Source organism: Leptonychotes weddellii, chromosome 9 (genome assembly GCF_054177405.1).
Source record: "Leptonychotes weddellii isolate Sample4059 chromosome 9, ASM5417740v2, whole genome shotgun sequence".
Taxonomy (NCBI): domain Eukaryota; kingdom Metazoa; phylum Chordata; class Mammalia; order Carnivora; family Phocidae; genus Leptonychotes; species Leptonychotes weddellii.
This window is the reverse complement of record NC_138377.1, coordinates 115,619,820-115,645,924: the sequence shown is the minus strand read 5'-3', so window position 1 is coordinate 115,645,924 and position 26,105 is coordinate 115,619,820. Positions and strand designations below refer to the sequence as shown.

The 26,105-nt window shown below is 38.0% G+C and overlaps 1 protein-coding gene across 1 annotated transcript; it reads right to left on the bottom strand.

Moving 5' to 3' along the window:
- Nucleotides 1-8,489: 8,489 nt before the first annotated feature.
- On the bottom strand, nt 8,490-26,105 carry LOC102734062 (multiple C2 and transmembrane domain-containing protein 2-like). The gene is made up of 4 exons (XM_081831601.1): nt 25,745-26,105; nt 25,327-25,449; nt 22,364-22,405; nt 8,490-8,672 (listed from the first exon to the last, which is right to left on the bottom strand). Exons 2-4 carry the CDS (start codon nt 25,411-25,413, stop codon nt 8,559-8,561), a joined length of 243 nt encoding a protein of 80 aa, XP_081687727.1. The 5' UTR covers nt 25,414-25,449; nt 25,745-26,105; the 3' UTR covers nt 8,490-8,558.

Genomic DNA, 26,105 nt, shown 5'->3' with positions numbered 1-26,105 from the left:
TATATATATATATATGCATATGCGTATGTATGCATATGTTAATAAATTTACAGATGCACAAATATCACATACATAGATTTTTATCCTGAAAAAAACCTCTGATGGATATACAACAAGTTGTTAATGGTAGTTCAATATGATGGAAAGAAGGGGAAGAAAAGGAAGTATAGAGAATAAAGGGGGAATTCTGTTTGATTACTTTTATAATGGATGTGTACCATATTTATAATAAAAATAAACAAAAACAAGATATGGCATCAATTACAATTAAATAAGTAAACACAAACATCAACCTTTATGCCTTAATTTTTTTGTTTGTTTTGTTTTTTGAAAGCAGAGACACAGTAGCAGATTCTGGATACAAATCAATGGATAGATACCATAGATTAAGAACGATCCTGACTGGGAAGACAATAAAAGTTAACAATTTATATCAGGCTGTGGTGAGTCATGCTGTAAACTTTAGGGTAACAACTAAAAGAACAGCAAAAGAGTCCTTACATTCTGAGCAAATAGATAAAAAATACAGATGAGAAAAAAAAAAAACACTCAGAACAAGGACAAAGAAAACAATAAAAACCACAAATTTAAATCTAAATATATTAGTAAGCACATTAAATTTGAATGGACTACATGGTACAATTAAAAGACAGTGATTGTCAGAAACAAGAAAGAGATCTAAAACATAAACAGACAGGTTGAAAGAAAATAATAGGAAAGTATATACTATGAAGAAACCAGCAAGCAGGAGATGGTATAGTCGTATTATTACTAGTTAAGATATTAAGGCAAAATTTCATTTATTGCTTAGATCTAAGTAGGTCACCTCCTATTAATGATCCAATTCACCTGGAAAGTATAACAATTTTAATATGTACAACCCAGGGGCACTTGGGTGGCTCAGTCGGTTAAGCATCTGACTCTTGATTTCGGCTCAGGTCATAATCTCAGGGTTGTAAGATCGAGTCCCATGTTGGGCTCTGTGCTCAGCGCGGAGTCTGCTTGAGATTCTCTCTGCCCTTCCCCCCTGGCTCACTCGCTCTCCTTAAATAAATAAATAAAATCTTTAAAATAAAAGATACAACCCAAATAACATAGCTCTGGAATACGCAAAGCAAAAACTGACCAAGCTACAAGGAGATATAGATAAATCCACAGTGGAAAGTTTTGTTGTTGTTGTTGTTTTTTAAGATTTTATTTATTTATTCGACAGAGAGAGAGAGCAGGAACACAAGCAGGGGGACTGGGAGAGGGAGAAGCAGGCTTCCTGCCGAGCAGGGAGCCGGACGTGGGGCTCGATCCCAGGACCCTGGGATCGTGACCTGAGCCAAAAGCAGATGCTTAACGACTGAGCCACCCAGGTGTCCCCACAGTGGAAAGTTTTAATATACATCTCTAAGTAACTGATACAAGAAGTCACCAAAAATAAAAATCAGTATAAATACAAAAGATTGAACACAATCAACAAAATTAATCAATGCATACATATATGCATATATACACACACATACACATACACACACACACAATACACTCAATAACCTTTCCAAGCTCACAGGGAGAGACAGAAGTAGGCCATTTTCTTGATCAATATTTTCTGACCATAAAGCAATTAAGTTAGAAATTGGGAACAAAAAGATAACCAGAAAATCTCCATATACTTGGAAATTAAGCAATATATTTCTTTGCCAAGGAAGAAATAAAAATAGAAAATAAAAAAAAAAGTTTTTACTAAACTTGAATGATAATGAAAATATCAACACCAAAATATCTGGCCTGAAGCTAAAGTTATGCTTACAGGCAGTTGTAGAGCTTTAAATGTTCGGAAAATAGAATAATTGTAATCCACTGATCTATCTTAAAGAGTTAGAAAAAAAAATACTAAATTAATCCCAAGGAAAGTAAAAGGAAGAAAGGAAAAAAAAATAAGAGTACTAGTAATTAATGAAAAAGAAAACAGGTAGCAGGGAAGATTAACAAAGGTCAATGACGGTTCTTTCTAAAGACTAACATAATTAATAAATCCCCATCAAGAAAGAAGGGAAAACACAATTAACATCAAGCATAGAGGTGCCTGGGTGGCTCAGTCTGTTAAGCAGCCGACTCTTTTTTTTTTTTCCTAGAAAGTCTTTGTCTGTTACGAATAACTGTTTTTTGTGGTTATCCCAAATGACTTCATAAATTTCATAATTGTGTTACTATTTCTGATTAAAGGTAAGCAGCCAACTCTTGATTTTGGCTCAGGTCATGATCTCAGAGTTGTGAGAATGAGCCCCACGTCGGGTTCCGTGCTATGCATGGAGCCTGCTTAAGACTTTCTCTCTCTCCCTCTGCCCACCTCCCCCTTTAAAAAAATATCAAGCATAAAAAAGTGGACAATGCTACAGATCCTACTGACATTAAAGGAAGGATTTTATTAAATAAAAGGATTTTATTAACAAGCTTATATCAAAAAGTAGAGAATTTAAATGAAACAAGCAAACTCCAGAAAAGGAGAACTTACAGAAGCAGATGTGAGAAGAAATAGAATGGCTGAACACACCTATATATTTCACAAAAATGGAATATTCAATTAAAACCTTTCCTAACAGAAAACTCCAGGTCCAGAGGCTTCACCAGCAAATTCTATTGAATCTTAAAGGAAATAATGACACCAGGCTTACGTAAACTCTTCCAGATAATGATAAAGAGAAAACACTCCCACATGTTGTATGAGCCTAGAATAATCTCTCCATAAGGAATTTAAGAACAGAAAATTACAGCTCAAATCTCATTAATGATGATAGCTGCAAAAATCCTAAGCAAAGTAATAGTAAATAAAAATATAGCAACATATGAAGAGAGTGTATAGCGTGGCAAAGTTGGGTTTATTCCATAAGTGGAAGATTGGCTTAATATTTAAAAATCAAAAACAATAGACCACATTAGCAAAAACAAAGGAGAGGAAATTATCATCCCAATGAATGTAGGAAAAAAGCTTGACAAAGCTCACATTCACCATAAAAACTCTTAGTAAACTAAGAATAAAAGGGAACTTCTTTAATCTGATAAAGCGTCTTTACAAATCCCTATAGCAAATATCTTTCTTAGAGTAAAATGTTGAAAGTTTTTTCTCTGATATCACATAGGAGAAAAGAATGTTCACCAAGACCAATTCTGTTCAACATGGTACTGGAGCTAGTAACTGGTACAATAAAGAAAACATAGAAAAATGTATAAGGACTGGAAAATAAGGAAGAAAAATTATTCCTAGATAATATGTTTATGCAATAGAAAATCTAGAATAATAGTCTTCAGATAAAAATTAAGATAACTAAGTTTACCAAAATTTATAGATACAAAGTTGATGTAGGAAAATTAATTTCACTTCTGTATCTTAGTAGCAAACAAGTAGAAAATGAAATCTGAAAAAAAAAGATACCATTTAAAATATCATGGAACAAATCAAGTATTTGGGAATATATCTCACAAAAATGTGTCAAACTTCTATACATAAAACTCTAAAATAATACTGAAATAGATTCAAAATGACCTAAATAGAAGACTATATTAGAAAACTTAAAATTTTATCAAGATGTCAATTATTTTCCAATTAATCCTTATAAAGATCTCAATAGTTGTTTGTGTGTGCAAGTGTGCGGTATGTCATGTGTATCAGTGTTGGATGCTTCATTCTTTTTTTTTTTTTTTAAGATTTTATTTATTTATTTGACAGAGAGAGACACAGCGAGAGAGGGAACACAAGCAGAGGGAGTGGGAGAGGGAGCAGCAGGCTTCCCGCGGAGCAGGGAGCCCCATGCGGGGCTCGATCCCAGGACCCTGGGATCATGACCTGAGTCGAAGGCAGACGCTTAACGACTGAGCCACTCAGGCGCCCCGGGTGCTTCATTTCTAATGAAGATGTGTATCACTCTCACAGACACCCTGTCAGATCCGCTCTCCCAACAGCCAAGTCAGTTAACTCTTGCATTTTCCCCTCAGCCACCCACAATTTTAGTGGAAAGTGTTTAAAAGTTGTTTTTTTTTTTAAAGGGAGACATTCACTTTTAATTTTTTTTTTTAATTTAAGACACAGAGAAAGAAAGTCAAGACATTTTGCCAAAAATAATATTCATAATAGTCAATATTCTTAAGTAATACATGCCATCCACTAGTCTGAGCTCTTTATATGCACTAATTCATTTAATTCTTCCAAAAATGTTATGAAGTAGGAATAATTTTTACTCCCATTCTACAAATGAGTACTCTGAGTCATAAAAGTTAAATAACTGGCACCAAATCACTTACTCTCAGTACAAGTGACAGAATTAGGGTCTGAATTCAGAAAATCGGCTCAAGAGCCCACACTCACTGCCTCTACAGTAGGCACTGTAGAAAATGTAAAAAGGTACATTTTGCTCATTTAATTTGATACTCCTGTTTATACTGAGGACTTAGTTCAAAGACATTACACTGTAATTCCTCTAACACTCAAGAACTTACTAGACCTTCTCTCCATTAACATGGAGTAGCTTGTGCTGGTTTCCACAGAACACCCAAGGTTAAAAAAAACCCTTTCAATCTCAAAATCAAACACTTCGTTGAACATTTTCACAGACTTTCCTAGTTTTCCTAACTTGAGAGCTCCCTAAATTCCTAAAAAAGGAATCCCTGACTTGGGACAGTAATGAGACAAATGAGCCAAACCTTTCAATTAGTGAAAAAAAATTCAATGAATCCCCTTCCTTCATTCAACCATTCAGGCTTAGTAACATGTCCTAAGAATATCATTTTCAAAGTTCCAAAGCACGAAACAAAAATCACTGTGACCATATCTGGGGTAAAGGGGATAACAGCTCCATCCTGTATTTCCTCCCCCAACTGGGTGTTCCACTAGTTGACCTTTATGCCCATGGAATCTTGATTTTCCTCACTTCCCAGGCTAGGACAAATGAGGTCTTCTGACTCTTCTGCCCATGGAAACAGAAATGACTGATCATATAATCCTATACAGATTATTCTTTTGTAATGGACCCCACCTGATGCTTTCGTTCACAAGGCATGGTTTTTACTCTAGCTTGTGAACCTTATCCTCAGACCTCGTGTCTGGCCCTCTCTTTTGTCTTTCTGCCTTCATTCTATGTTCCTTTTGACATACCACTCTCTGAGTGAACAGAAGGTGAATCAGTCTATCACTCCCCTTGTCTTCACCATGATTCAAGCTGCACTTAACCTTCTTCCTCATATTTAGTGCCTAGTATTTCTCAACATCACTTCCCATCTAGAGATGCTCTCCTTCCAATGAATGTGGCTTCCAAACCTGACTCTGGAGTATTTGCAGGGATGACTTCCCTGTTCTAGGTTTCTCATTATCTCCTCTGTGATTTCCCTCCTTAACCACTCAAAGATACAACTGTTGAAGGCAACACTCCATAATGAGAAGACATATAAAATATAGCCCTCTTCTGACCCATCCAGCCTGCTGTCTGAGATAATATAGATGCACCATGTTCAATAAATATTTTAGCCTGTTATAGACCTACATTTGAAATTTGTGTAATATTAGAGAAGGTAATTAGAGAAAGTAGAGAAGAGTAGAAAAAGAAAATATAGCTTGTTCCGTGTAAATGCAATACGATTGGGGTCTTCCGGGTCAGTAACTGGAAAGCCTTGCTCTGAGAGTTTTATGCACGCTTACTTATTTACTAGTTGCCAGAAGTTGGGTAAAAGTTTTCCTGGTCCTTCAACACTGAATTATAATGGAATTCCAATGGAGTTACACATGCCATCCCACTTGAATGCCCAGCAGGAACTTTAAGGTCACTGTGGTAATGAATGGCCAAAGAATTAATAGGAGTGGAGCCTTATGCGCCTTCCTTCCTGTGCGGCAGCTGGGCAGAACAGTACTCTGTTCATGGCTGAAAATACGTCTCAGACATGGCCACCACAGCTGTTCTGGGCACTTCAGAGATGGGGGCCTGTTTAAATCACCCTGCCTTCTTCCCTCATCAGACACATTTCTTTGACCATTATCAATCGCACAACAGCCACATTTGTCTATTAGAGACCTTCAAGCATGGAGACGGTTTTACCAAACGCCACGGTCTTCCTTCCTCAGTCTTGCCCCCCCCACTCCACCTCCTCTTATCCTTCTTGCTGCCAGAATGTCCCTCATCCAGTTTTTTCTCATGGACTTTTTCTACCCACTCAGGGTTCTGTATGATCTGCCTCACCTTCAAGCACTAGCACCACCATCTGCTGTCACACAGATATACTAAACCCCAAACATCTCCCTGGATCGAGCACAGTCTTGAGCTTTGAACCTTTGCAGTCTCCCACCTACTGAAGTCCCCATTCATTAACTCTTTGCTCAACTATCTCTTCCTGTTATGACATGCTGATAAGATGTCTCTTCTTCAGAAGTGCCCCCTGTCTTTCTCTCCCCTACATCCCTTTCTGGGCTGGTCAGACCTCTCCTGCCACCCTGTCTTACCTCTACCTCGCATCAATGCAACTGAATTCTAATTATTACTGTTCTCCCTCACTGGAAGATAGATCCTTAGAGGAAAATGGCATTCTAGTGTAGTAGTGAGGGCAGGTTCAAATCTAAGCTTCTTTGCTTACTAGTTCTGTGACCTTCAGTTACAGAGTTAATCACTCTGTGATTCCATTTTCTCATCTGTAAAATGGGTATACTAACAATCCTTAATCCAGAGGCTTGTTGGAATATTTAATCTGATTCCTGTCAGCAACTTCTTAAAGAAATTACTATGTGTGAAGGGTTTACAATAGCGTCTGTCTGGCACATGACATGAGCTGATGTTGCTATTATCATGGTTTTATGGAATATTTCTCATTCTTAGACCAGGTCAGTGCCTAACACTCAGAACTGAGAGTTAATGAGTGAATGAAGGAAGAAGTATAACGCCCTCCTCATCACTTGACTATTTCCTATTGTCACTTATGTTTTTGTTAAACAATTTTGAGGGTAACTTCAGAAATCATTTGTCAATTTATATGAAATCTAGGTAGGCATCAATATATGTAAGCAAAAATCCTCCTGTTCTTTAATTTTTCTTCTAAGACATTGATAATGGGAATAGCAACATGTAAGTTCAGTAAAACTTAGCAAATTTGTTTAAAGATGATTTATAACTTATTTTATAAACAAAAAGAACACGTTTACCATGCCAACAATAAATGGCCACTCAAGAGCAACTGGATTTGATAAGGAATTGAGAAAGATCAGTATCCATAAAAAGTCCCATATGAGCTATTTATATTTCTTAATGTTCATTATAAACTGATTCCCCTGCATCTTGATATATAAAACTTTCCCTTGGCTTTTAGCACTAATATTAATCTCCTTTGCCCATGCAATTTTTTTTTTTTTTTTTAAGATTTATTTATTTGAGAGAGAGAGAGAGCATGAGTGGGAGGGGCAGAGGGAGAGCGAGAGGGAGAGAGAATCTCAAGCAGACTCTGCACTGAGCGTGGAGCCCGACTCATGACCCTGAGATCTCATGACCCTGAGATCATGACCTGAGCCAAAACCAAGAGTCAGATGTTTAACCAACTGTACCACCTAGGCACCCCTACCCATGCAATTTCTAAATATTATCTTCTTTACTTAAAAAACTATAATGGACAGTAAAATAAGAAAAAAGGTATCCATGAATCTTTAGAAAGAACAACATAGTTGATATAATTCTGGATTTGAAGGAGGAAATAAGTTTGAAATTAAAAGAAAAAAAATTTTAAATTGCTCTGTTCATTGGTACCAAATGAAGACCAAGTTAAACAGAGTTCATGATGTCTGAAACAAAACAAACATGAATCACAGAAACAGTCTTTCTCAACTGAGACTCCATTATTGATTTATTCGTTGTGACCTAAGGTAGGAAGTGGCAAGCTATGGGTTGGATTTAAGTCAACTCTAGCCTGCCACCTGTTTTTGTGGATAAAGTTTTGTTAGAACACATATCACAGCCATTCGTTTAGGTATCAATGATGCCTTTTATACTTAACAGAGTTGAGTACTTGTGGTCCACAAAGATGAAAATATTTACTCACTGCCTCTCATAAAGAAAGTCTGTTGACCCATGTCAAAGGTACCCATGAATGTGATGAATTAACTTCTCATCTTTGTATCCATGATGCTACTATCTATGTACGGCTCTTTGGTAAGTTGAGAAAAAAAGCATTTACTGTGTTCCATGTTTCAGTTGAAAAAGGCAATTTTAGAGCATATTTGCTTCCCTTTTTATTTCTGAATAGGATACTCTATTTTTTTAATCTATAATTTATCACCCAAATGAGGATACTTTTGAGAGTGAACTAATTATGCTGGGGCAATTGGTGTGAATTGGCCATATGGTCGCCCTGGTTCCAAGGCACTACCCAACTGTGAAGTTGACAAGCCCAAAGAACAAACCAACAAATATAAATAGGGTTGCTCCAACACGGTAGCTTTTGTTTCTTTTGTTTTTGCATTTACTGATCCCTGCCCTCCCCACCCTCTTACCCCCACTGCCCTAATGTATGGCAGCTCTACTTCAAACACAACACAAATGTAAAACTTACTTTTTAATTCTTTCTCCAAAAGAAGCTATTTCCTCCAAGATGTTTTGAACAGTTGAAACAATATCCTGTACCATATAGATTCTCTCAATTAACCCCTTTTTCTCAGATTCCTAGGAAACATAAAAGCAAGATTTAGCTCAGTCACTTCATTTTTATTGTCCCGCTATAGAAATTACTTTACCGTGTTAAAATAACATGGTTAGGATCAACAGAGTGACTCAAGAGATGCATCACATTTTTCACGACTTAAAGTATTTATTGACTCCAAAGAACTGTTGCCCACTCATTCAGATGCAACCATTCACATTGTGTCTCAGTCACTACCTCAGTGTGAGGAAGTGATGTGTGGAAGCCCCACAGAACCAAGAGTTTCATTTCTCTGTGGAAGCTACTGCTTCTGACAGAGAACTCGGCAGCCCCTTCCATTTGGCTGACCTTGATTTCCTGTTTGGCTTCACAAGGTTATCTGCCAGCTCACCTTACCCCTATCCCCTCACAGTCCTTCAGGTATGTTTCCAGTTTGTGAAATCCAGATGATAGGTTTCCTAGTACTGTGGCTTCTTTGTCAAACTCTGCTGCGTTTTTAGTCATGTTTTAAACCCACTGCAAGTCTGACAAACATTTCAGTTATCCTTTGGCAACCACCTCAGAAACAGAGTAGGCACCTGGAGGCAGACTACAAAGTCACTGCTGGAGATTGCATCCTACACAGGTTACTCCCTTGGCGGATGCTCAGTGATTGACTGGCTTTTTCTTCATAGAAGTAGAAGCAAATACAAGTTCATCTTCCTCAGTCTCCAATTCTTCATGTGAAACAGAATTCAGCCTCCTAAGAACATTGTCCTTACTTTGCTTATAGAAAATCTCAAGTGTGTTTTACCATGTTAGGCAGCTAATGCTTATAAAAAGAATTTAGAAATCACTCAAATGTTGGAAAAAGAGGATTCCCTAAAGAGTGGTATTTTTACACAATTTCTTATATTCTGATACCATAATCTAGCTCCCTGGGAACTCTACTGGAACTGGGATTTAGCTAGTATCCTCTCAGCTCTTGCCTATCTGGGTCATTGTAGACACTACATCTAACCAAAAACCAAATCAAAAACCTCAAATTTTTCTTTATCTAGAATTTTACTTGAGTTAGAATTGTACTAAATTATGGAGCAAAACCTTCTAAATTTATGAGAGCATTTTAAGAATAACCTTCTGTGCAGCAAAAGAAAATATTTCACTCTCCTCTTGCATTCTCTGTTCCATCAAACTGGACACAAGTTGGGTGGGAAGGGGAATCTACCACCCGGCAATTGTGGGTAAAAGCACCAGGATGGCAGAAATGTCACAAAAGCACAAATTATGTGCTTCAAATTATGTCCCTTCTCCCACCTGTCCTTGATTATGAAGCTACTTGGCAGAAACAGACCATGGAGAGGGCAGAGGTTAGAATGCACCACTGTCAGCCCCTCTTTAGTAAAGGGTGCTGGGATGGTTTGAAGAACCTCTTACCATCTGGGTTGAACTCCTTAATCCAAGCAGTCTGTATAGAAGGAGAAGGCAGGCTCATTGTGTTCTCTTGCTACATCAAACTAGCAAAACATTTGTAGTTTTTCACTCCAAGTTAAAATTCCTTATTTCCCTTACCCTCTAATTCTTTAAGCAGCTTGCATTAAAAATTAGATATGCTGCCAGAGTAACCTAATTCATGCTCAGCAACATCTATTAATGGGCACAATGGTGAAAACCCATCTCTGTCTGCTACATAAGTATTCACGTTTATAAAGGAGGATTTGAAAGCACCAGGGAATTTGACCCAAAGGGCAAAAGTAGCTTCCTCTTTTCAGCAGCATAGACTTTAGGTCAAAACAATTTCTTGGAAAATGACTCAAATTTCCATGTGGCTCAAATTCATAAAAAGTCCTAGTTCCACTGACTCTGTGTGTGTGTGTCTGTGTGTGTGTTCCCCCCCCCCACCCCAATGAAACACCCAAATGCCAAGGTTCTGGTTGTGAAGGAAGTATAAGTTAGTATACCAAAATAATAAATGATTGTCTCGATGTCCTTTTCCTTTTTAATGAATTTGATGTTTTAGTTTGCATATTTAATATTCAAAGACAAGGCTAAGAGTCCCACCATATCTAAGCTAGCAGGATAGTAATTTATCAACCAAATCTTTACATTTTGAAGAGTAAAAGTAATCAGAACTCCATAATTTTTGAAATATTTATCCACTATCAACTTGATTTTATCATATCGGTGAATCCACATGATTATTTCATTTTATTTTTATAAATACATTACTTAAAAAAAATTTTTAAAAACATTTTACGTATATTAAAATGAAACTTATTTATGTTATCTGGACATTTTTAAATGATACATAAAGAATGATTGTGCTACAGATTCACATATTTAACTGGTTTCCTAGTTATAGATGTTTATAATCCGAGGTCAGGGTATTTTTCAAAAGAATGTACTTTTTAATACCATCTTTTTATATATTTCAGAAAATTGTCCTCAATCATCTTCAGAGCTGCACTTAATAGTCATTAAATTGACACCTTTAACTGACTCTGTGGATCATAATTTTAATTATGAAAATACTCTCTCTACAGGCACTGAGGTACCTTGAAATCTCACACCAAAAAATGTGTTACATGGAGAAAATCATTATCAATTTTAATTTTTAAATGTTGAGATCCATATATATTTTAACCGAAATATTTTCAAAGGCACTGCCTTTTTGTATCTGCATGTGAATTTTCTCTGTCGAACATTTTTTCAAGACAAAACTTCAAGTAAATTGTATCCGTAATTCCTTTGAATGTTTCACAAAATCTATGCTGCCAAATAAATGGCTTCTCAATTTCCTTCCATTCTTGGGTCAAATAGATATTTACTCTATTAAAAATCAAAAGATTTTTTCCACAAATTGAGGTATCCCAAAGGGTAACTTCAGAATTAAATATTGAACCATGCACAACATTTGATCTCATAGTTTACTTTGTGCTGAATATTCCTTGTTTTTGTAAAAAAAAAAAAAAATCAGTGTCTTTTTCCAGTTCTTTTAAAATTCACTTGCACTCACCTTTTAAAAGCTTTCAAAGATGAAGTTACTTAGCATTTCAGTCATCGAAGATTTTGAATAAAAATTTCCAACTGATTATGACCCAAATGCAACAAAAAGAGATTTCTTTTTTCACAAGAGTTCAATAGCTCTGGAAAATGTTTAAGTTGACTAAGAGCTCTTCAAAGGTTCAAACATTCCTAAAATCAAATTGATGACCAGCAGCAAAAAAACAGAGTACACACTGCCACACTGAAGTGTATTTTTATATTTGAAATACCTTTGTCACAAAAAACTTTGTTGTTTCTACCCAACACTGTATATATAAAATATTTATAATTATGTGTGGACACGACAGCTTCTAATTCCATCAATGGAGCGTTATCATTTGTCTGTACACAATCATGGATAATCAGGGCACTGTGGCCAATCCCAAGTACATTTCTGCCTCATAAATGCCTTCATTTTGTAAGAATATCCTAGTAGCCATGATGCTGTCCTCCATCAAAATTTGCATTCATACTATCCCTACAAAATTAAATAATCCTCAATGCTAAATGTTTCAGCTAAATTTATGTTGGCATTCCTGATGTCAGAGATTTTATCATTTGTAAAACTAGCAAAAGCTTTATTTTGGTTCCATATATTGGTTGAAAAAAATCAAAATAATTTTAGAATTAACTTATTTGATATTCTGTTTCAATCGGTTTGACTCTGCCCAAGATTTTTCAGACGTTAGTTCTATTGGAGTCAACACATTAACAGCTACCTTGCCATTTTTCATACATGTACAATGAAACCTTGGAACGGAAAAATCAGATAAATGTAGAATAGTCATTTGATCTAAAAGAAAAGTCATACTCCACAGAGAGATATGTAAACACAACTTTTTGGCTTCATAAATAAAAGCATGTTTCCAGAAATGGAAACGTAACTTAACGTAACTACTAGCTGTTGAAGGCTCTTTAGCAGATTTGTAACTTAAGTTTACATGTACAGATGATATGACCATGGCCCCAGGGGACAGACAAGAAATGTAAACACACATCTATCAGTTAGCTCTTCAGTAATTATCTTGACAAACAGAATATCATTACTTGATTATTTCTTAAACATGAAGTCTGACTTTACTATTTACTCACTGAAAAAGCTTTATCAAACAGTAAAAAAAAAGTGCAGATCTACTCATTGGAATGAGTGAAACAAAACATAAAGTGTTGAGACTACTTTTTATTCTTTTATCCACAGGACTGTTTAAATTCTGCATATACTTAACATACACTCACCCTATCATTTTTCATCTTTCCCACTAACCCCACTAGAATTGGCAGTTTGGAGGCTTTATTCATCGTATAAATTTGGCAATAGCCATGCCCCAACAGGCTGGTATGCCACGTGACTGACTGGGGGGACTGGGGAGCATCAGAGGCTTCTCCACCACCACTTGAGACAAGAAGGGGTGAACTCATCTGAAAGCACTTTGTTTTATCAGTGACCATCCAAAAGCTTTCCTTTAAAGCTAGGTTTTAGTGGCTTAGCCCCTGAAAAGGGTCAGGAAAATGGGTGGGTTATCCCTGCTTGTTATCCCTGGTTGGATTTAACCGGGTGTGTGTGAGATCTCTGGTCACTGCACATGCAACCCCAGGGCTACTAGGAAAAACCACAGCAGAAGCAGAATGCACAAACGACAAGCCTAAGCAATTTATCCCAGTGTATTTGAACGGAAATATTAAATACAATACTTAGTATTTAAACAAAATGGGGGGGGAGACAGCAAATGGAAATTTTCTGGGCAAATAGGGACATGTGGCATAGGATTCCAGTCCAGAACTCCAGAGCAAGCGTATCTCCATTACAAGAAGCCCCTTAAAAAAAAAAACCCTTGGGCGCCTGGGTGGCTCAGTTGGTTAAGCGACTGCCTTCGGCTCAGGTCATGATCCCGGGGTCCTGGGATCGAGTCCCGCATCGGGCTCCCGGCTCGGCGGGGAGCCTGCTTCTCCCTCTGACCCTCTCCTCTCTCATGCTGTTTCTCTCTCGCTCGCTCTCCAATAAATAAATAAATAAATAAATAAATCTTTAAAAAAAAAAAAAAACCCTTAACTGTCTAGTGGACATTTCACAAGGTAGGTATTCAGCTCACACTCGTTCTTTTTGGCATTCGCTTCTTTGATGTCTATGGGTTTCTGTTCTGTCTCTTTCTGTACCATCAAATATATAATTTTGAGATTCCTCATTCAGTTACATATTGCCACCTACTCTTTCATTCCAGCATTATTTTGCCCAATCCTCATGAGAGTGTATGTTAAATGATGCCTTTTGAAAATATTTCAGAAACATTACTTTCCATTCTTATATTTAAGAGCTGGGGTAACCAGGGATTGCTTGAACCAAGAGGTGAAAAGTTAACAAAAATAAACCAACCAACCAACCATGAGACTTACCAACTCTACCCAGGCCTACACATTTTGTAAACAGGCTAGGGGTCAGAAGGAACTGGGTTCAACTCTGTCTTTTCATCTATCAGTTTTTGTGATCACGGCAAATTCCTTACCCATTCTGAATCCCGATTTTGCTATCTGGGAAAAGAGAGGGCCTAATCATTTCCCGAGTGTTTGAAGAATTAAATATCATTCGTATCATAAGATATGTAAAGCACTTGGTACACTCCAGACACTTCATAAACATACGTCCCTTCCTTTTGAGAATGCAGACAGATAAAAGAATGAATAACCTTCGATCTAGTTGAAAGAATACTGGGGTTAATTTAAGTTTCAAAAGCAATGATCTTCCAAGACAAGTCTACTCATGTTGCCCTGCGTCGTACGGAAAGATCATCTGGCAGTTTTATCTGCATCATGCTGGCTTTATTTACACGTCTCAGATTGAACCACGGAATGTGGTGATAACAGTTTAGCAAACACAACATTACATCTGCGGCTGCTACCAAATTGCCTGGGAAGAGTAACAGAGATCCATTCAGAAAGACAGAACTGTTATCACATGTGCTTGTGTGTTTCCTTAACATAGGAGGCTTCTGATTTATAGAGGGAAATGTGTAATAAAAAGAGTGGAAGAGTGGTGGCCACTGGTGTGATTAAACAAATGCACAAAAAAATTGTGACCAACCACGCACCGCGCTCTCAGAGCCCTACATTTGAGAAAGAATGGATTTTACTTCTTACTACAAACTTGAAAAACCAGTAAGGTGGAAGTCAATTCACATGATTTAGGGTCTACTTCGTGATAAAGCTTGCATCACAATATAATGGAAGAAATGAGAGCATGGAACTTTTCAGATACAGAATTCCAATTTCATAAGGTTCCTTTGTTTTCTGATATACCATAAAGAAAGATTGGTCCTCACTGTAAGAAAAATGATGACAAACTCCATCTCTATAACCTAAAAATGTATATTATTCTACACAGACACACAAATATATGTAAGATCATCACTTTCTTCATTGTCCATTTGTTTATAAAATATGAGAAAAATAAACCTGAGTCTTTTGGCTAAGTTTGTAAAGCAGCCGAATTAAGAACAAATCATGTGCTTGCTTTATAAATAAAACCAAAAATGAATCAGGAGGCAAGTTCATCCTTCTTCAGGCCTTGTTGCCACCCCCACGGCTCCAATGACTACAGCACTGTAGGTGTAATAAACCAGCTTGGAGCCTCTGGGAGAGAATTCACACCATCAAAATGAATTTACAACTCAGAATTAATTATATAATCAGTATGTTACTTTAAATATTTCCCACATGTTCTGATTTAGGAAAAAAATCCTCATTTCTCAATTAATTACCTAAGCAAAACTGGGGAGACAGCCCTGAAAATGGACCATGTCAGAAAAAATCCTTTTCGACATGTTTAAAAATGGAGTAGTATTTGTCACAGGATGGGAAGCATTCCCAAAAGGGATCAATGCAAAATTCTGTCTCAAGATCTTTCCAATAATTCCAGCCCTCTAGAGCAAAGGCACAAAAATATAACTTGGACTTTCAATGGGAGTATGTTTGGTCTGTTTTATCCTACGGAATATTAAAAGCCTATGAAAACTTGAAGAATTGAAGAATTATAAATGCCAGAAAATTTGAAGAATTATAAATGCCAGAAATAGATTGAGCGGGATTTAGCATGGAAAACACACAACAGGGGCGCCTGGGTGGCTCAGTCGTTAAGCGTCTGCCTTCGGCTCAGGTCATGGTCCCAGGGTCCTGGGATCGAGCCCCGCATCGGGCTCCCTGCTCCGCGGGAAGCCTGCTTCTCCCTCTCCCACTCCCCCTGCTTGTGTTCCCTCTCTCGCTGTCTCTCTCTCTGTCAAATAAATAAATAAAATCTTAAAAAAAAAAAAAAAAACAAAACACAACCACCAAAAAACCCCCGAAATCTCAGTATCTGTCATAACAAATAAGCAGCAATATTTCTGATAGATGAGATAAAAAGCTATTCCTTGGGAAGCTTGGCTTTCTGCACTGGCAACTTCTTCCCATGAGAGTTGGGGGGATGTGCGCGTGTGCGCATGCGCTTTCACATACGCATGCGCAGGCACACCGCACCCACACACACCCCACACACACACACCCACACACCCACACACCCACACACACCACACACACACACTCACTCAACTCCATGGCGCATGCACACATGAGCACATCTCCCACCCCGCGACACACACACAGTCAACTCCATGGCGTATGCGCTTTCAATGGGGGGAAAATTCTGTAGTTTTTCAGGAGAGCACTTCTTTCTCAAGTATACTTTTGCTTAGGGAAATGAATTTAAAATAGACCGGATTTTAAATCAATATCATTTCTAAGTGGTTTTTAAACTGCTCTGTTCATTTCAGAGAGCGCTTCCACACTGGTATTTACCAACACGTTTTCTTGGCTTGCAACAAGAATCTCATCTGGTATTACAGGGAAGGGCTGAAAAATGTAAAAGAATGAACAACATCAAGAAGAAGATATTGATAAAACACAAATAAAAACTGGAAACAGTCTATGATAATTATTTGGCATTTAGACCTCAGGAAGATTGGTTTCTGAGCCAACTGACAGATGCATGATGCCCCCCCCCCGCCCCAAGGCAAACAGGGAGGGCTAGTGGTTTTCTGTAAGTACTGGAGGTAGTTCTCTGTAACTACTATAGGTAGACACACAATGAGCTGCAGTTGCTGACTTTACTGTGTGTGTCCTTTAGTTTTCTTTGAGGTAGGGGAGTGAGAAGGGCGGAAGATTGAACATTAATGTGATCGAGTAGTGCAACAAGTGATTCTTACTACCCTAAGACTCAGCTCCAACATCACCTCCTTCAGTGTTCCTGATTCACACACACACACTTCCTCTTCACTGCCCAACCTAGTGTACAAACTTTAACGAAAGTAGGAACTACTCTATACTCCAATTATTTAGAGGACTATGTTTATAGTTATAATCTTTGTACCTATAGAGGCTCAGAGAGGGAGAAAACACTCCATAAATATATAATAATGCAGAAAAATGAACGGATAAATTAATGACATGTTTCCTTCATGACAGTGTGGCATGGTCCAAAATAGATCTGATTTAGGTCAGAAGAACTGGATTTGAGTTTTGCTACTAACCTAACTAGTTAATTTCTCTTAATTTGTAGATGGGGGAAATAACATCAAATTTAATGGTTTATTTTGAGTACTGGATGGGCTAAACTACATAAAAACAGTATGCAAATTATAAACCCTCTACTAATATTAACATTTTTATAAATATAATTACTTAACTAATATTCAAAATAATCATGTTTTATATTATTACTTTTGTGTCCTTTATTACTTACTTTAAATTATTACTTTTCCCTTGAGGAAAAGAGAGGGGTCTTCACCTATCAATTACCTTGTAAACTCACTGGATAATCAGGATTTAGGGCAAACCACCAGGGAACAGAGGAGGGTTCCATTAAGAAAGACAAGAGAACAGCTACTATCCTCAGAAAAACAATGACTTGTGGATAATGGAGATACAATGCCCAATGTATTCTATATTAGCATGATGTAAACATTTTAGACAATGAGAAATTAAACATCTAGACACAGTACAGTCTATAAAACCAGAGCCTCTGACTGTATTCTGTTAGACAGAGCACATAAACTAATAGAAGGATAGATAATCCATCTGATTTATACTCTGGTATATCATATTTCACAACATTTGGGAATAACACACCAAGTATAACCCTTACAATAGAAATCACAAAGAAAATACACAAGTACTAGGAATATTATTGAGCCTGAAACTAGCAGGATGAATAATGGTCCAAAAGGTCAGATTAGTAACATTTCTGGATGACTTCAAAAGGTAATGAAGCCAACACATTTTTTAAGAACGGGGGCTTGAGTTTTAAAAGAAAAGTCAGAGCAAGTCAATGTGTAAGAGAAAAGACTGCAGGAAAGAGGGAAGTCAATCCCTTCCCATTCAAAACATGCATAAACTGATAATTAAGAATTGGCTGGAATCCATTTTAATATTAAATTCTTGAAAGTAAGACTACCGTTTGGTAGAAATGGTAGCAATTAAAACTTCATCACTAAAAAATCACATTAAATCAAATTAAAAGGAGTTAAATCAGAGCAACCATTTACTTTATTTCCCTGAAAGTTATTCTTTCTTTCTTTTTTTTTTTTTAAAGACTTTATGTATTTATTTGAGAGAAAGAGAGAAAGATAGCCTGCCAGGAGGGAGCCCAATGCGAGACTCGATCCCAGGACCCTGAGATCATGACCTGAGCCAAAGGTAGATGCTTAACCACTGAGCCACCCAGGCACTCCCCTGAAAGTTTTCCTTAAATACGTCCTCTACAATATGCCCTATATACAGATTGCATATGCCCTGAAAGTGTGTGTGTGTGTGTGTGTGTGTATTCAACTACTGCTAACCTTCCAAAGATACTGTCTTTGTATTTTCTTGAAAATAGCACATTTTATCATTTTAAAGTACCACTGCTCTGTCAATAGGTTAAAAAATCACTAATGAAATGAATTTGCTGTGTTTGGGACATTGTTAAGAAGGCACAAAGGAATCATAAGCAAAACTACTCTCACACTGAGATTGTAAGAAGAAACTTTCTCCAAGGATGATGGTCTCCCCTGGTTGGGACATAGATCATCGTCTCTCTCTGGAATAAGAAAACACAAGGAATGAGGCATCATGGGCCTAGCCCACTCATCCAAAGGATGATGGAGGTTATATTACAGCAAGAACTCCTTCAAGATAATAGGCCACGTGCTTCTCTCCCTAAGAAGGTTCTGCTTGGGATGAGTGGACTAACCAGTCTGGAGAACGGAAACCATGTTAAACACTGAAATTGATGGTTTAAAATGTACTTAAATTTTAATGATGATATCCTGATTTGTGAAGACAGCATGGAGATACAATATTCATTTGTATCCTTTTGTTGTAAAATGTTCCACAACTGATCCACAAAAATGTATTAGATGTTTATTTTCTTAAGAAAAACATCCATATCTGTTTTCTCGCCCACAATTGACACAGAAGGGCAATTTTTCCCCCCTAAACACCCTAAGACAATTGTGCACTCATTGATCATCCTAGAACAGATCATTCAAGTCCTATTTCTGACAGCCGAGTTAAAGACACACCAACTCACAATGCAGGCATTATAGTGCAATTTCCTTATGATATAGCAAGACAGGATTTTTTTTTATTACATGCCCTTATGATTTCTTCTTGCTGATGTTAATAGTAAATGCTAAAATATTCTATGTAAGTATTTGTTGGGCTGGAAAAAGAAAGAAACTCTAATGCAAGTATTTATACCTTCTGCAATGAAAACAAGATTATTATTGCTTTGCGTGACCTTTCCTAAGTATGGGATACAGCACTTTACACAATAGTTTCTTGGTTCATGCTTCAATTACTGACCTTTACTGTGCAGAAAATTAATGCAATTTTCATTGTAATCCATCCGTACAAATAAGGTCCACATAGAAGAATTCCACATTTGGAATCTAATACAAATAGGAAATGTCATCTGATTGCTGTTGGCTGAACTTAGCCATTATCTGTTTGTCCAGGGGTCCCCAGAAAACTACACTTGTAACAAGCAATTTCTTGCATGGGCCATCAGGAATAAGAAAGAAAGATTTCCTCTCTTCAAAGTTTAGTTTGTACAGTTAGTTTCCTAAAAGCCAAAAAAGTAGTTACCGAAGGTTCTATGTTATAACTGAAAGTCCAGACACACACACACACACACACAGGCACACAACTGTGCAATCTAATTTGGCTTCTCATACCGGTCACCACCATGGACTTCTGACAATGAAAACGAGCAAGAGGCTACAGTGATATCATTTTACAACAATCCCCCTTCCAGACAATAAAAGTAAGACAGACCCCAGACCACATCCAGGTCTGTACATCAGAGACTTGCAGAATATACAGAATGCGTCTATCTCCCAAGGAAGCTGTGCCAGGGGGGCCCCTCATGTGCTTTCAACTTCCACAGTTGCCTGTGATGGTATTTGGTGGGAAGGGGTGCTGGCAATTAAGGAATGTCACTTTCAAAATGGATAGTTTGGATAGAAAGGAGTTTCCTCTCTTCTTCTGGTTTGGAAGGAAACGGCTGTGTGTTTATAATTTGTAAACAGCCCATCGCTCACTGGGTGTGTTACAGTTCCCAGAGGCATGGTCTGTCATGTCTAACATGCACCAGAAGCCAGGAGGGTTCTGTGGGTAAGCCCTTCGGTATATCACAAGATGGAGGGCGGTGGCCCAGTGGCTGTGTGTGCAGGTCTATGACGAGCACGTCTCAGTCGTGGAGTCTGCTCTATGTGGAGAAGAAATGATGGACTGTAATATATATTGGGATGATGTGGGCTCCAGAGGTCTTAAAGTTGAAAATCCCTCTATACTTTACAAAATCTTTCAGAGATGTGAGATTGAAAACATATGAATAAGGACTACAAAGTTCACCAGTCTCCCTAACAGTAGAAGGGTTGCATTAAGCAGAAAGAGGTATAAATAGAAGTCAACATTTCATTTTAGATTTATTTCTCTGGATGATTTCATAGACCTGTAAAATTGAGGAAGCAAACAAACATGGCCATGCTGTGGCTGTTAAAGGCCCTATGAAAATACTACAATCGAAGTATCTCAAGAATGGAATTGCCCTGAGGGTAATGAGGAACATCCTGATGCCCATGCTCTGTGTGTAGCAGGTTTGGCACACCTGCCATGGGGAGGGCAATCCTTGGATAAACACAAGAGCTCCAAAGCTCTTCCATGTAGATGTTATGGCTCCAACTCAGTCATCCTTGCCCAGGAAGGCTTAAAGCCCAACTGGCTCTACTTCCAGACCCCCAGGCCCCCAGACAACCCTTGAGGCACCTCAGTAGAAGGTTGGCTTGTGACAATCACTGGTCTAGACTCCATGGCCCGAATTTCTTGTTTGCCAGGTCACACCACCTTTTCATTCATTTCCTTCTTGTTGGATGCTCTCCTTTATCAGATGGGCCAAAGACACACGGTCATAATGATCTCTAAAGGGCAGATGACGCCCTCTTCTATGGAGGGCTCATTTTAACAGACATAGCCAAACAGAAGAAAATCTTCCTCACTTCCAAGCCTTGGTACATAAAATTTAGCATTTTGCCCGGTAAAAGTTTAAAATAACTTCATCAATACTTGTGCTTCTTTTGGTAAAACATCCCATCATCATGCAGGTTAGCTTGGCTATGACTATTTTTCATACTCAAGGAGTTACATTACTCAGAAGCAACACACATCAATTCATCAAGAAGGAAGCTGCATCTGTGTGACCTTATTCTGGAAAGAGTCAATTCCATTTTTAAAAAAAAATATTATGCTTTATCTTATTATTTTGCTATTAATGATCATTTTAGCACAACAAATAAGATTCACTTTGTAATCCACCTAATTTGCTTCAAATGGGCAAAACCATCTGGCTCACTCAATTAATTTTAGGGCTGTGTGTGTCATGGAGCCAGGATTTTTTTTTTAATATGTTGTTATTTTATGGGCATTTTATATTGGATACTTAACTCTTAAGATCCCCCCTTTCACCTGTTTCCCCTCCTGCAAGCCTCCTAGACACAACCAGCACAAACCCCATACACCCACAGGTTCTAGGAGGCTGGAAGTCCATTAAGCTGGTAGCATCTCATTTGGCATTTCCATTTTTTTTTTTTTTCATTTTATTCCAGAAGGTTTGTCTGAAAGCGTAATGACAACAAAAGCAGCAGATTTGAGAGATTCTCCCAGGAGAAGAAAAAGGACAGATGTACACAGACATATAGCTGAAAACATTGCCAGCAACAGCTGGGAAACTGACAGGCTCTGAAGTGGGTGACCACCCCACAGAGCGCAAAGGAACAGCAATTTTACTTGATTTACTTTTGACTTCCTAGACTACCTTTTATCTACCTTTTATACACCAAGGGGCAGGCTCCTGCGATCTTCCCTCACATAAAATGACAAGCCTCCTCTAGGTACGCTTTTTATAATATTACAGTAATTCCTTATATTTTACCCCCTTTTATCCTCACTGAATAAGATCTTTAAAAAGTGATATCCTTTATAAATTACACAAACATTACTATGCCGGACACTCCATAGTACTAAAAACAAAACAAAACAAAACAAAAACGGTTTGACTCAACCAGAAAAGCGCTATCTGCTCACAATATTAACACCCCCTTTCATGAGCTTCCCTGAGCACACTCACCTTGTCATCTTCATCCTCCTCTTCCTCTAAGTCTGTGCTCTCCTGAAAGGAAAAACCACAGTTGGTTAATATACCATCCCCTGAAATTACTAAATGCAAATTAAACCCATATACACTTTTTACGTTTTTTCTACATAATTGAAGCACTAGTGGTTTTTAAATACATTATAACTTCTTAAAAAATAATGCTTTTAAAGTTCAGGGACACTGTGGCAAGACTATAAGAAATATGCATAATCTACATAAAACTTCACTATAAATAAAGCTATTCGGAGAGTGCCCTTTGAAGGCATCCAGCTTTAAAAATGCATTGCCAGGTTACTTTCTGTAAACAGTTTGTTCTTATTCTGACAAATGAGCCAACTGCTATGTTAAGGCTAAGAACACCATACTCGGTTTGTGCTAGGCTCATTGTTATAATGACTGCTCTTTTCCTTTGGGGCCATTACTGAAGCATTAGACAGTAGGAAATGCATTAGTCTGAATATAATCAATCTCAAGAATAAGTTACAGGTTTCAGTACATTATTATTGTTTTCCTTGGGATTCGGGGAGGGGGTTGGGGGCAGGTGAGAGAAGCCAACTCAGGTTCTGATAGCCACTAACAGGCACCTGGCTTTAGTTTGGGGGCCAAAGCACCACCAGGTGCTGTGAATAGGCTTATTCAGATTGGTTTAGAAATCGTGACTTTTTACCAGGTAACTTTTAATTGTATCACTGCAATAGTTAAAAGCCAACACGGTCCAGGGCGGGTGGTCCGTAGCTCAGACAGAATGCTGAGTATTAGAAAACCAGAGTCTGTTTACAGCCTGAATGCTTACCTCTCTGCTCAACCACCTTGCAAGGTCAGGCATGCTGTTTAGATGCCATCTTTCCAGTAGTAAACAGAATTGTCAATATCATGTTCTTAAAGAAAGAGTAACTCTGAAGTATCCAGAGAGTACCCTGCTATACTCCATAAAACCACTGAGCAGTTACCAAGCAATTTCTCCAAGACCGGTACTCCATTACCTCCCAGAATTCCCATGAGCTGCAGCTAGCACTGTGTGGGACATTCCACGGATGCTGCAGAACTCACCTATTCACCGTTGGCAGCACACATGAAGGCAAATGGGTAAAAACACGTAATAAAAACACGTTATGGGAGGAAGAACATTGTAATTAGGAGTTAGAAGCCCAGCTTGGGACAAAGTCTTCAGCTTGGGACACTGGTCAAGCACATCTTGCTGTGTGACCTTGGGCAAATCACCTTGCCACTCTGGGCTTTACTTTCCTCAAGCATAAAATAGAAATGGTAATTCTTGCCTCCTTCATGGTTGTGTTATCAAGATTAAAATAGGTAATGAATTTGAAAGTGTTCTATAAATTAAAAATATTTTATACACACATTTATAAGCACATTCACTTAAGTATTCTTTTTATTTTTATTTTTTTATAAATTATGTTATGTTAGTCACCATGTAATCATCATTAGTTTTTGATGCAGTGATCCACGATTCGTTGTTTTCACATAACACCCAGTGCTCCATGCAATATGTGCCCTCCTTAATACCCATCACCGGGCTAACCCATCCCCCCATCCCCCTCCCCTCTAGAACCCTCAGTTTGTTTCTCAGTTTCTCATGGTTCATCTCTCCCTCCGATTCCCCCCTTCATTTTACCCTTCCATCTCCTAATGTCCTCCATGCTATTAAGTATTCTTATGTACCCATATATACATGTATATATACCTGCCTACAAATGCACACACACCATGTATATAGCTGGAAAACTAAAATCTGATTGAAAATTGTAAAAATGTGAGTTGACAGCATTTTTTACTAAAGATGTTTCTCTGTGAAAATTTCCCTCATCCATATCTGTGTGTAACTTAGTCCTTAAACAATCCTGTACTTTAAAGCTATTTATTTGTTGGTTCTAGCATTGTTAGGTCCCTCATTATTGATATATGTCCATGCCTACTGCATTAAACAATCAAATATCAAACAGAATAAAATTTTGAATTTGCTTGAGGTTTTTACTCCCTGCCAAAAGACTCATTTTCTCTACTTCCCTTCTACCCCCAAACGATACCAGAACATCCCTTTAATGTCCATTATTTCAGAGATTTTTTAAAAAAAATAATAGCATTGTATGGAAAAATGGGTGAAGATCGTTATTAGCTTTTGAGTCTTGAGAAACCCAATGTGAAGGTCCTCTAATATCAAGTCTCAGAAACTTAGATTTTTGTTCTAAAAATTTGTTTCTTGAATCTGGAGGTCCAAGATAATACCATAAAGCAAGTCTACAAATACAAGTTCTTGTGCACCCAGACCAGGAAAAGATTCTCTGGGCTGGGATAAGTGGAAAAGGAGAAGCTGAGTCAGACAGTAAGTATGATAAGTAGATGCTAGGGGATGTCTTGCTTTTGCTTCCTTCAAGACCATGGGAAGCTTGAGATCTTCAGGACTTGGGCACCCCAAAATTGAGCTGTCTATGCCCGCCCGCTCTCTGATTTCTCTGGGAGTTGGCAAGCCTCTGAAGGCTTTAGGCGAGAAGTGAACACTGCACAGGATGTCTGGGTGGAGAGGCCTAAGGCAGCCTCCCAGATGCTTTCCATGCCCTGAAGGAGCTCAAGGAGATGCCAAAGGCTTTTTTCAGTGGTTGAGAATGTTATTCATAGGAACCTTACAGATAACCAGATGGGCACCGAAATATGCTGCCACCATGATAAAGATGACCAAGCACCAGAGGGCTCTCCTCATGCTAAGAATGTAGGCCAAGGCTCAGGAACATAACATAGAAGGATGACTCTGGGTTCTAACCCAATAAAAGATCCCCACTATCACATAAATGTATGTGCAATGTTGCTCTCCTCAAGTCTCAAACAAAGTGGACTTGGGTCATGATTTGGTGGTGGTTGGTTGTTGTTAACACATTTTTTTCCTCTGGTCAAATGTCACAATTACTGGAATCTTAGCTCACCTGGCTGTCCTGGATGCTACCAACCTTCCCTTTTGTGGGTGTGATGAAATTGTAGATGAAGAGTAGCAACAACGCCAGGGGGATCATGTACAGTTCAAAATTCCAGACAGTGACTAAAAATACCTGAGTGGAAGACAAGACAAAATAGTTGCTTGAAAAATCAGTATGGGAGTAATCTTAAAATCCTTTGTATTGACTTAAGGAAATTAAATCTAGGACACTCTACAGCAGCTTTTAGGAACAGCCAGGTTCACACACACACACACACACGATTAACAGTTTTAGCATCGGCAGTAGAATGAGGAAGATATAGAAATGAGTAAACCAGTCACACTCTGAAATAGACAATATAGTAGCCTCATACCTGAAAATACCATTACCCCATCAACTGTATTCATTTTTTTGCCCCGAGACTTACCAGAATTTAGGAAAGTAGTATGGAAAAAATCCAAGGTCTCAGAGTCAGGCCACAGACCAAATTTTGCCAATAGTAAGGTTTACTGGAACTGCAGAGAGTGATTACTTTTCAAATTGGCTGCCAATGTTTAAAAATCCAAATAGTTCAGATAAAAACTTCAGATAGCCAAAGTCTCTTTAAAAATCTTAAAATTTTCCAATTTTGAGGCTGGATGGTCACAAGGAAATGATGGAATGCCTACATAAGACGAGGTATTTGCTTTACCTGCCCAACTGCTGTCAGCCTCTGTATTTGTGACCCTGTCCTACAAAAGGACAAGCAAGAGCTTGGGTTTGAATCCAAGTATCTATGTGACAATGGT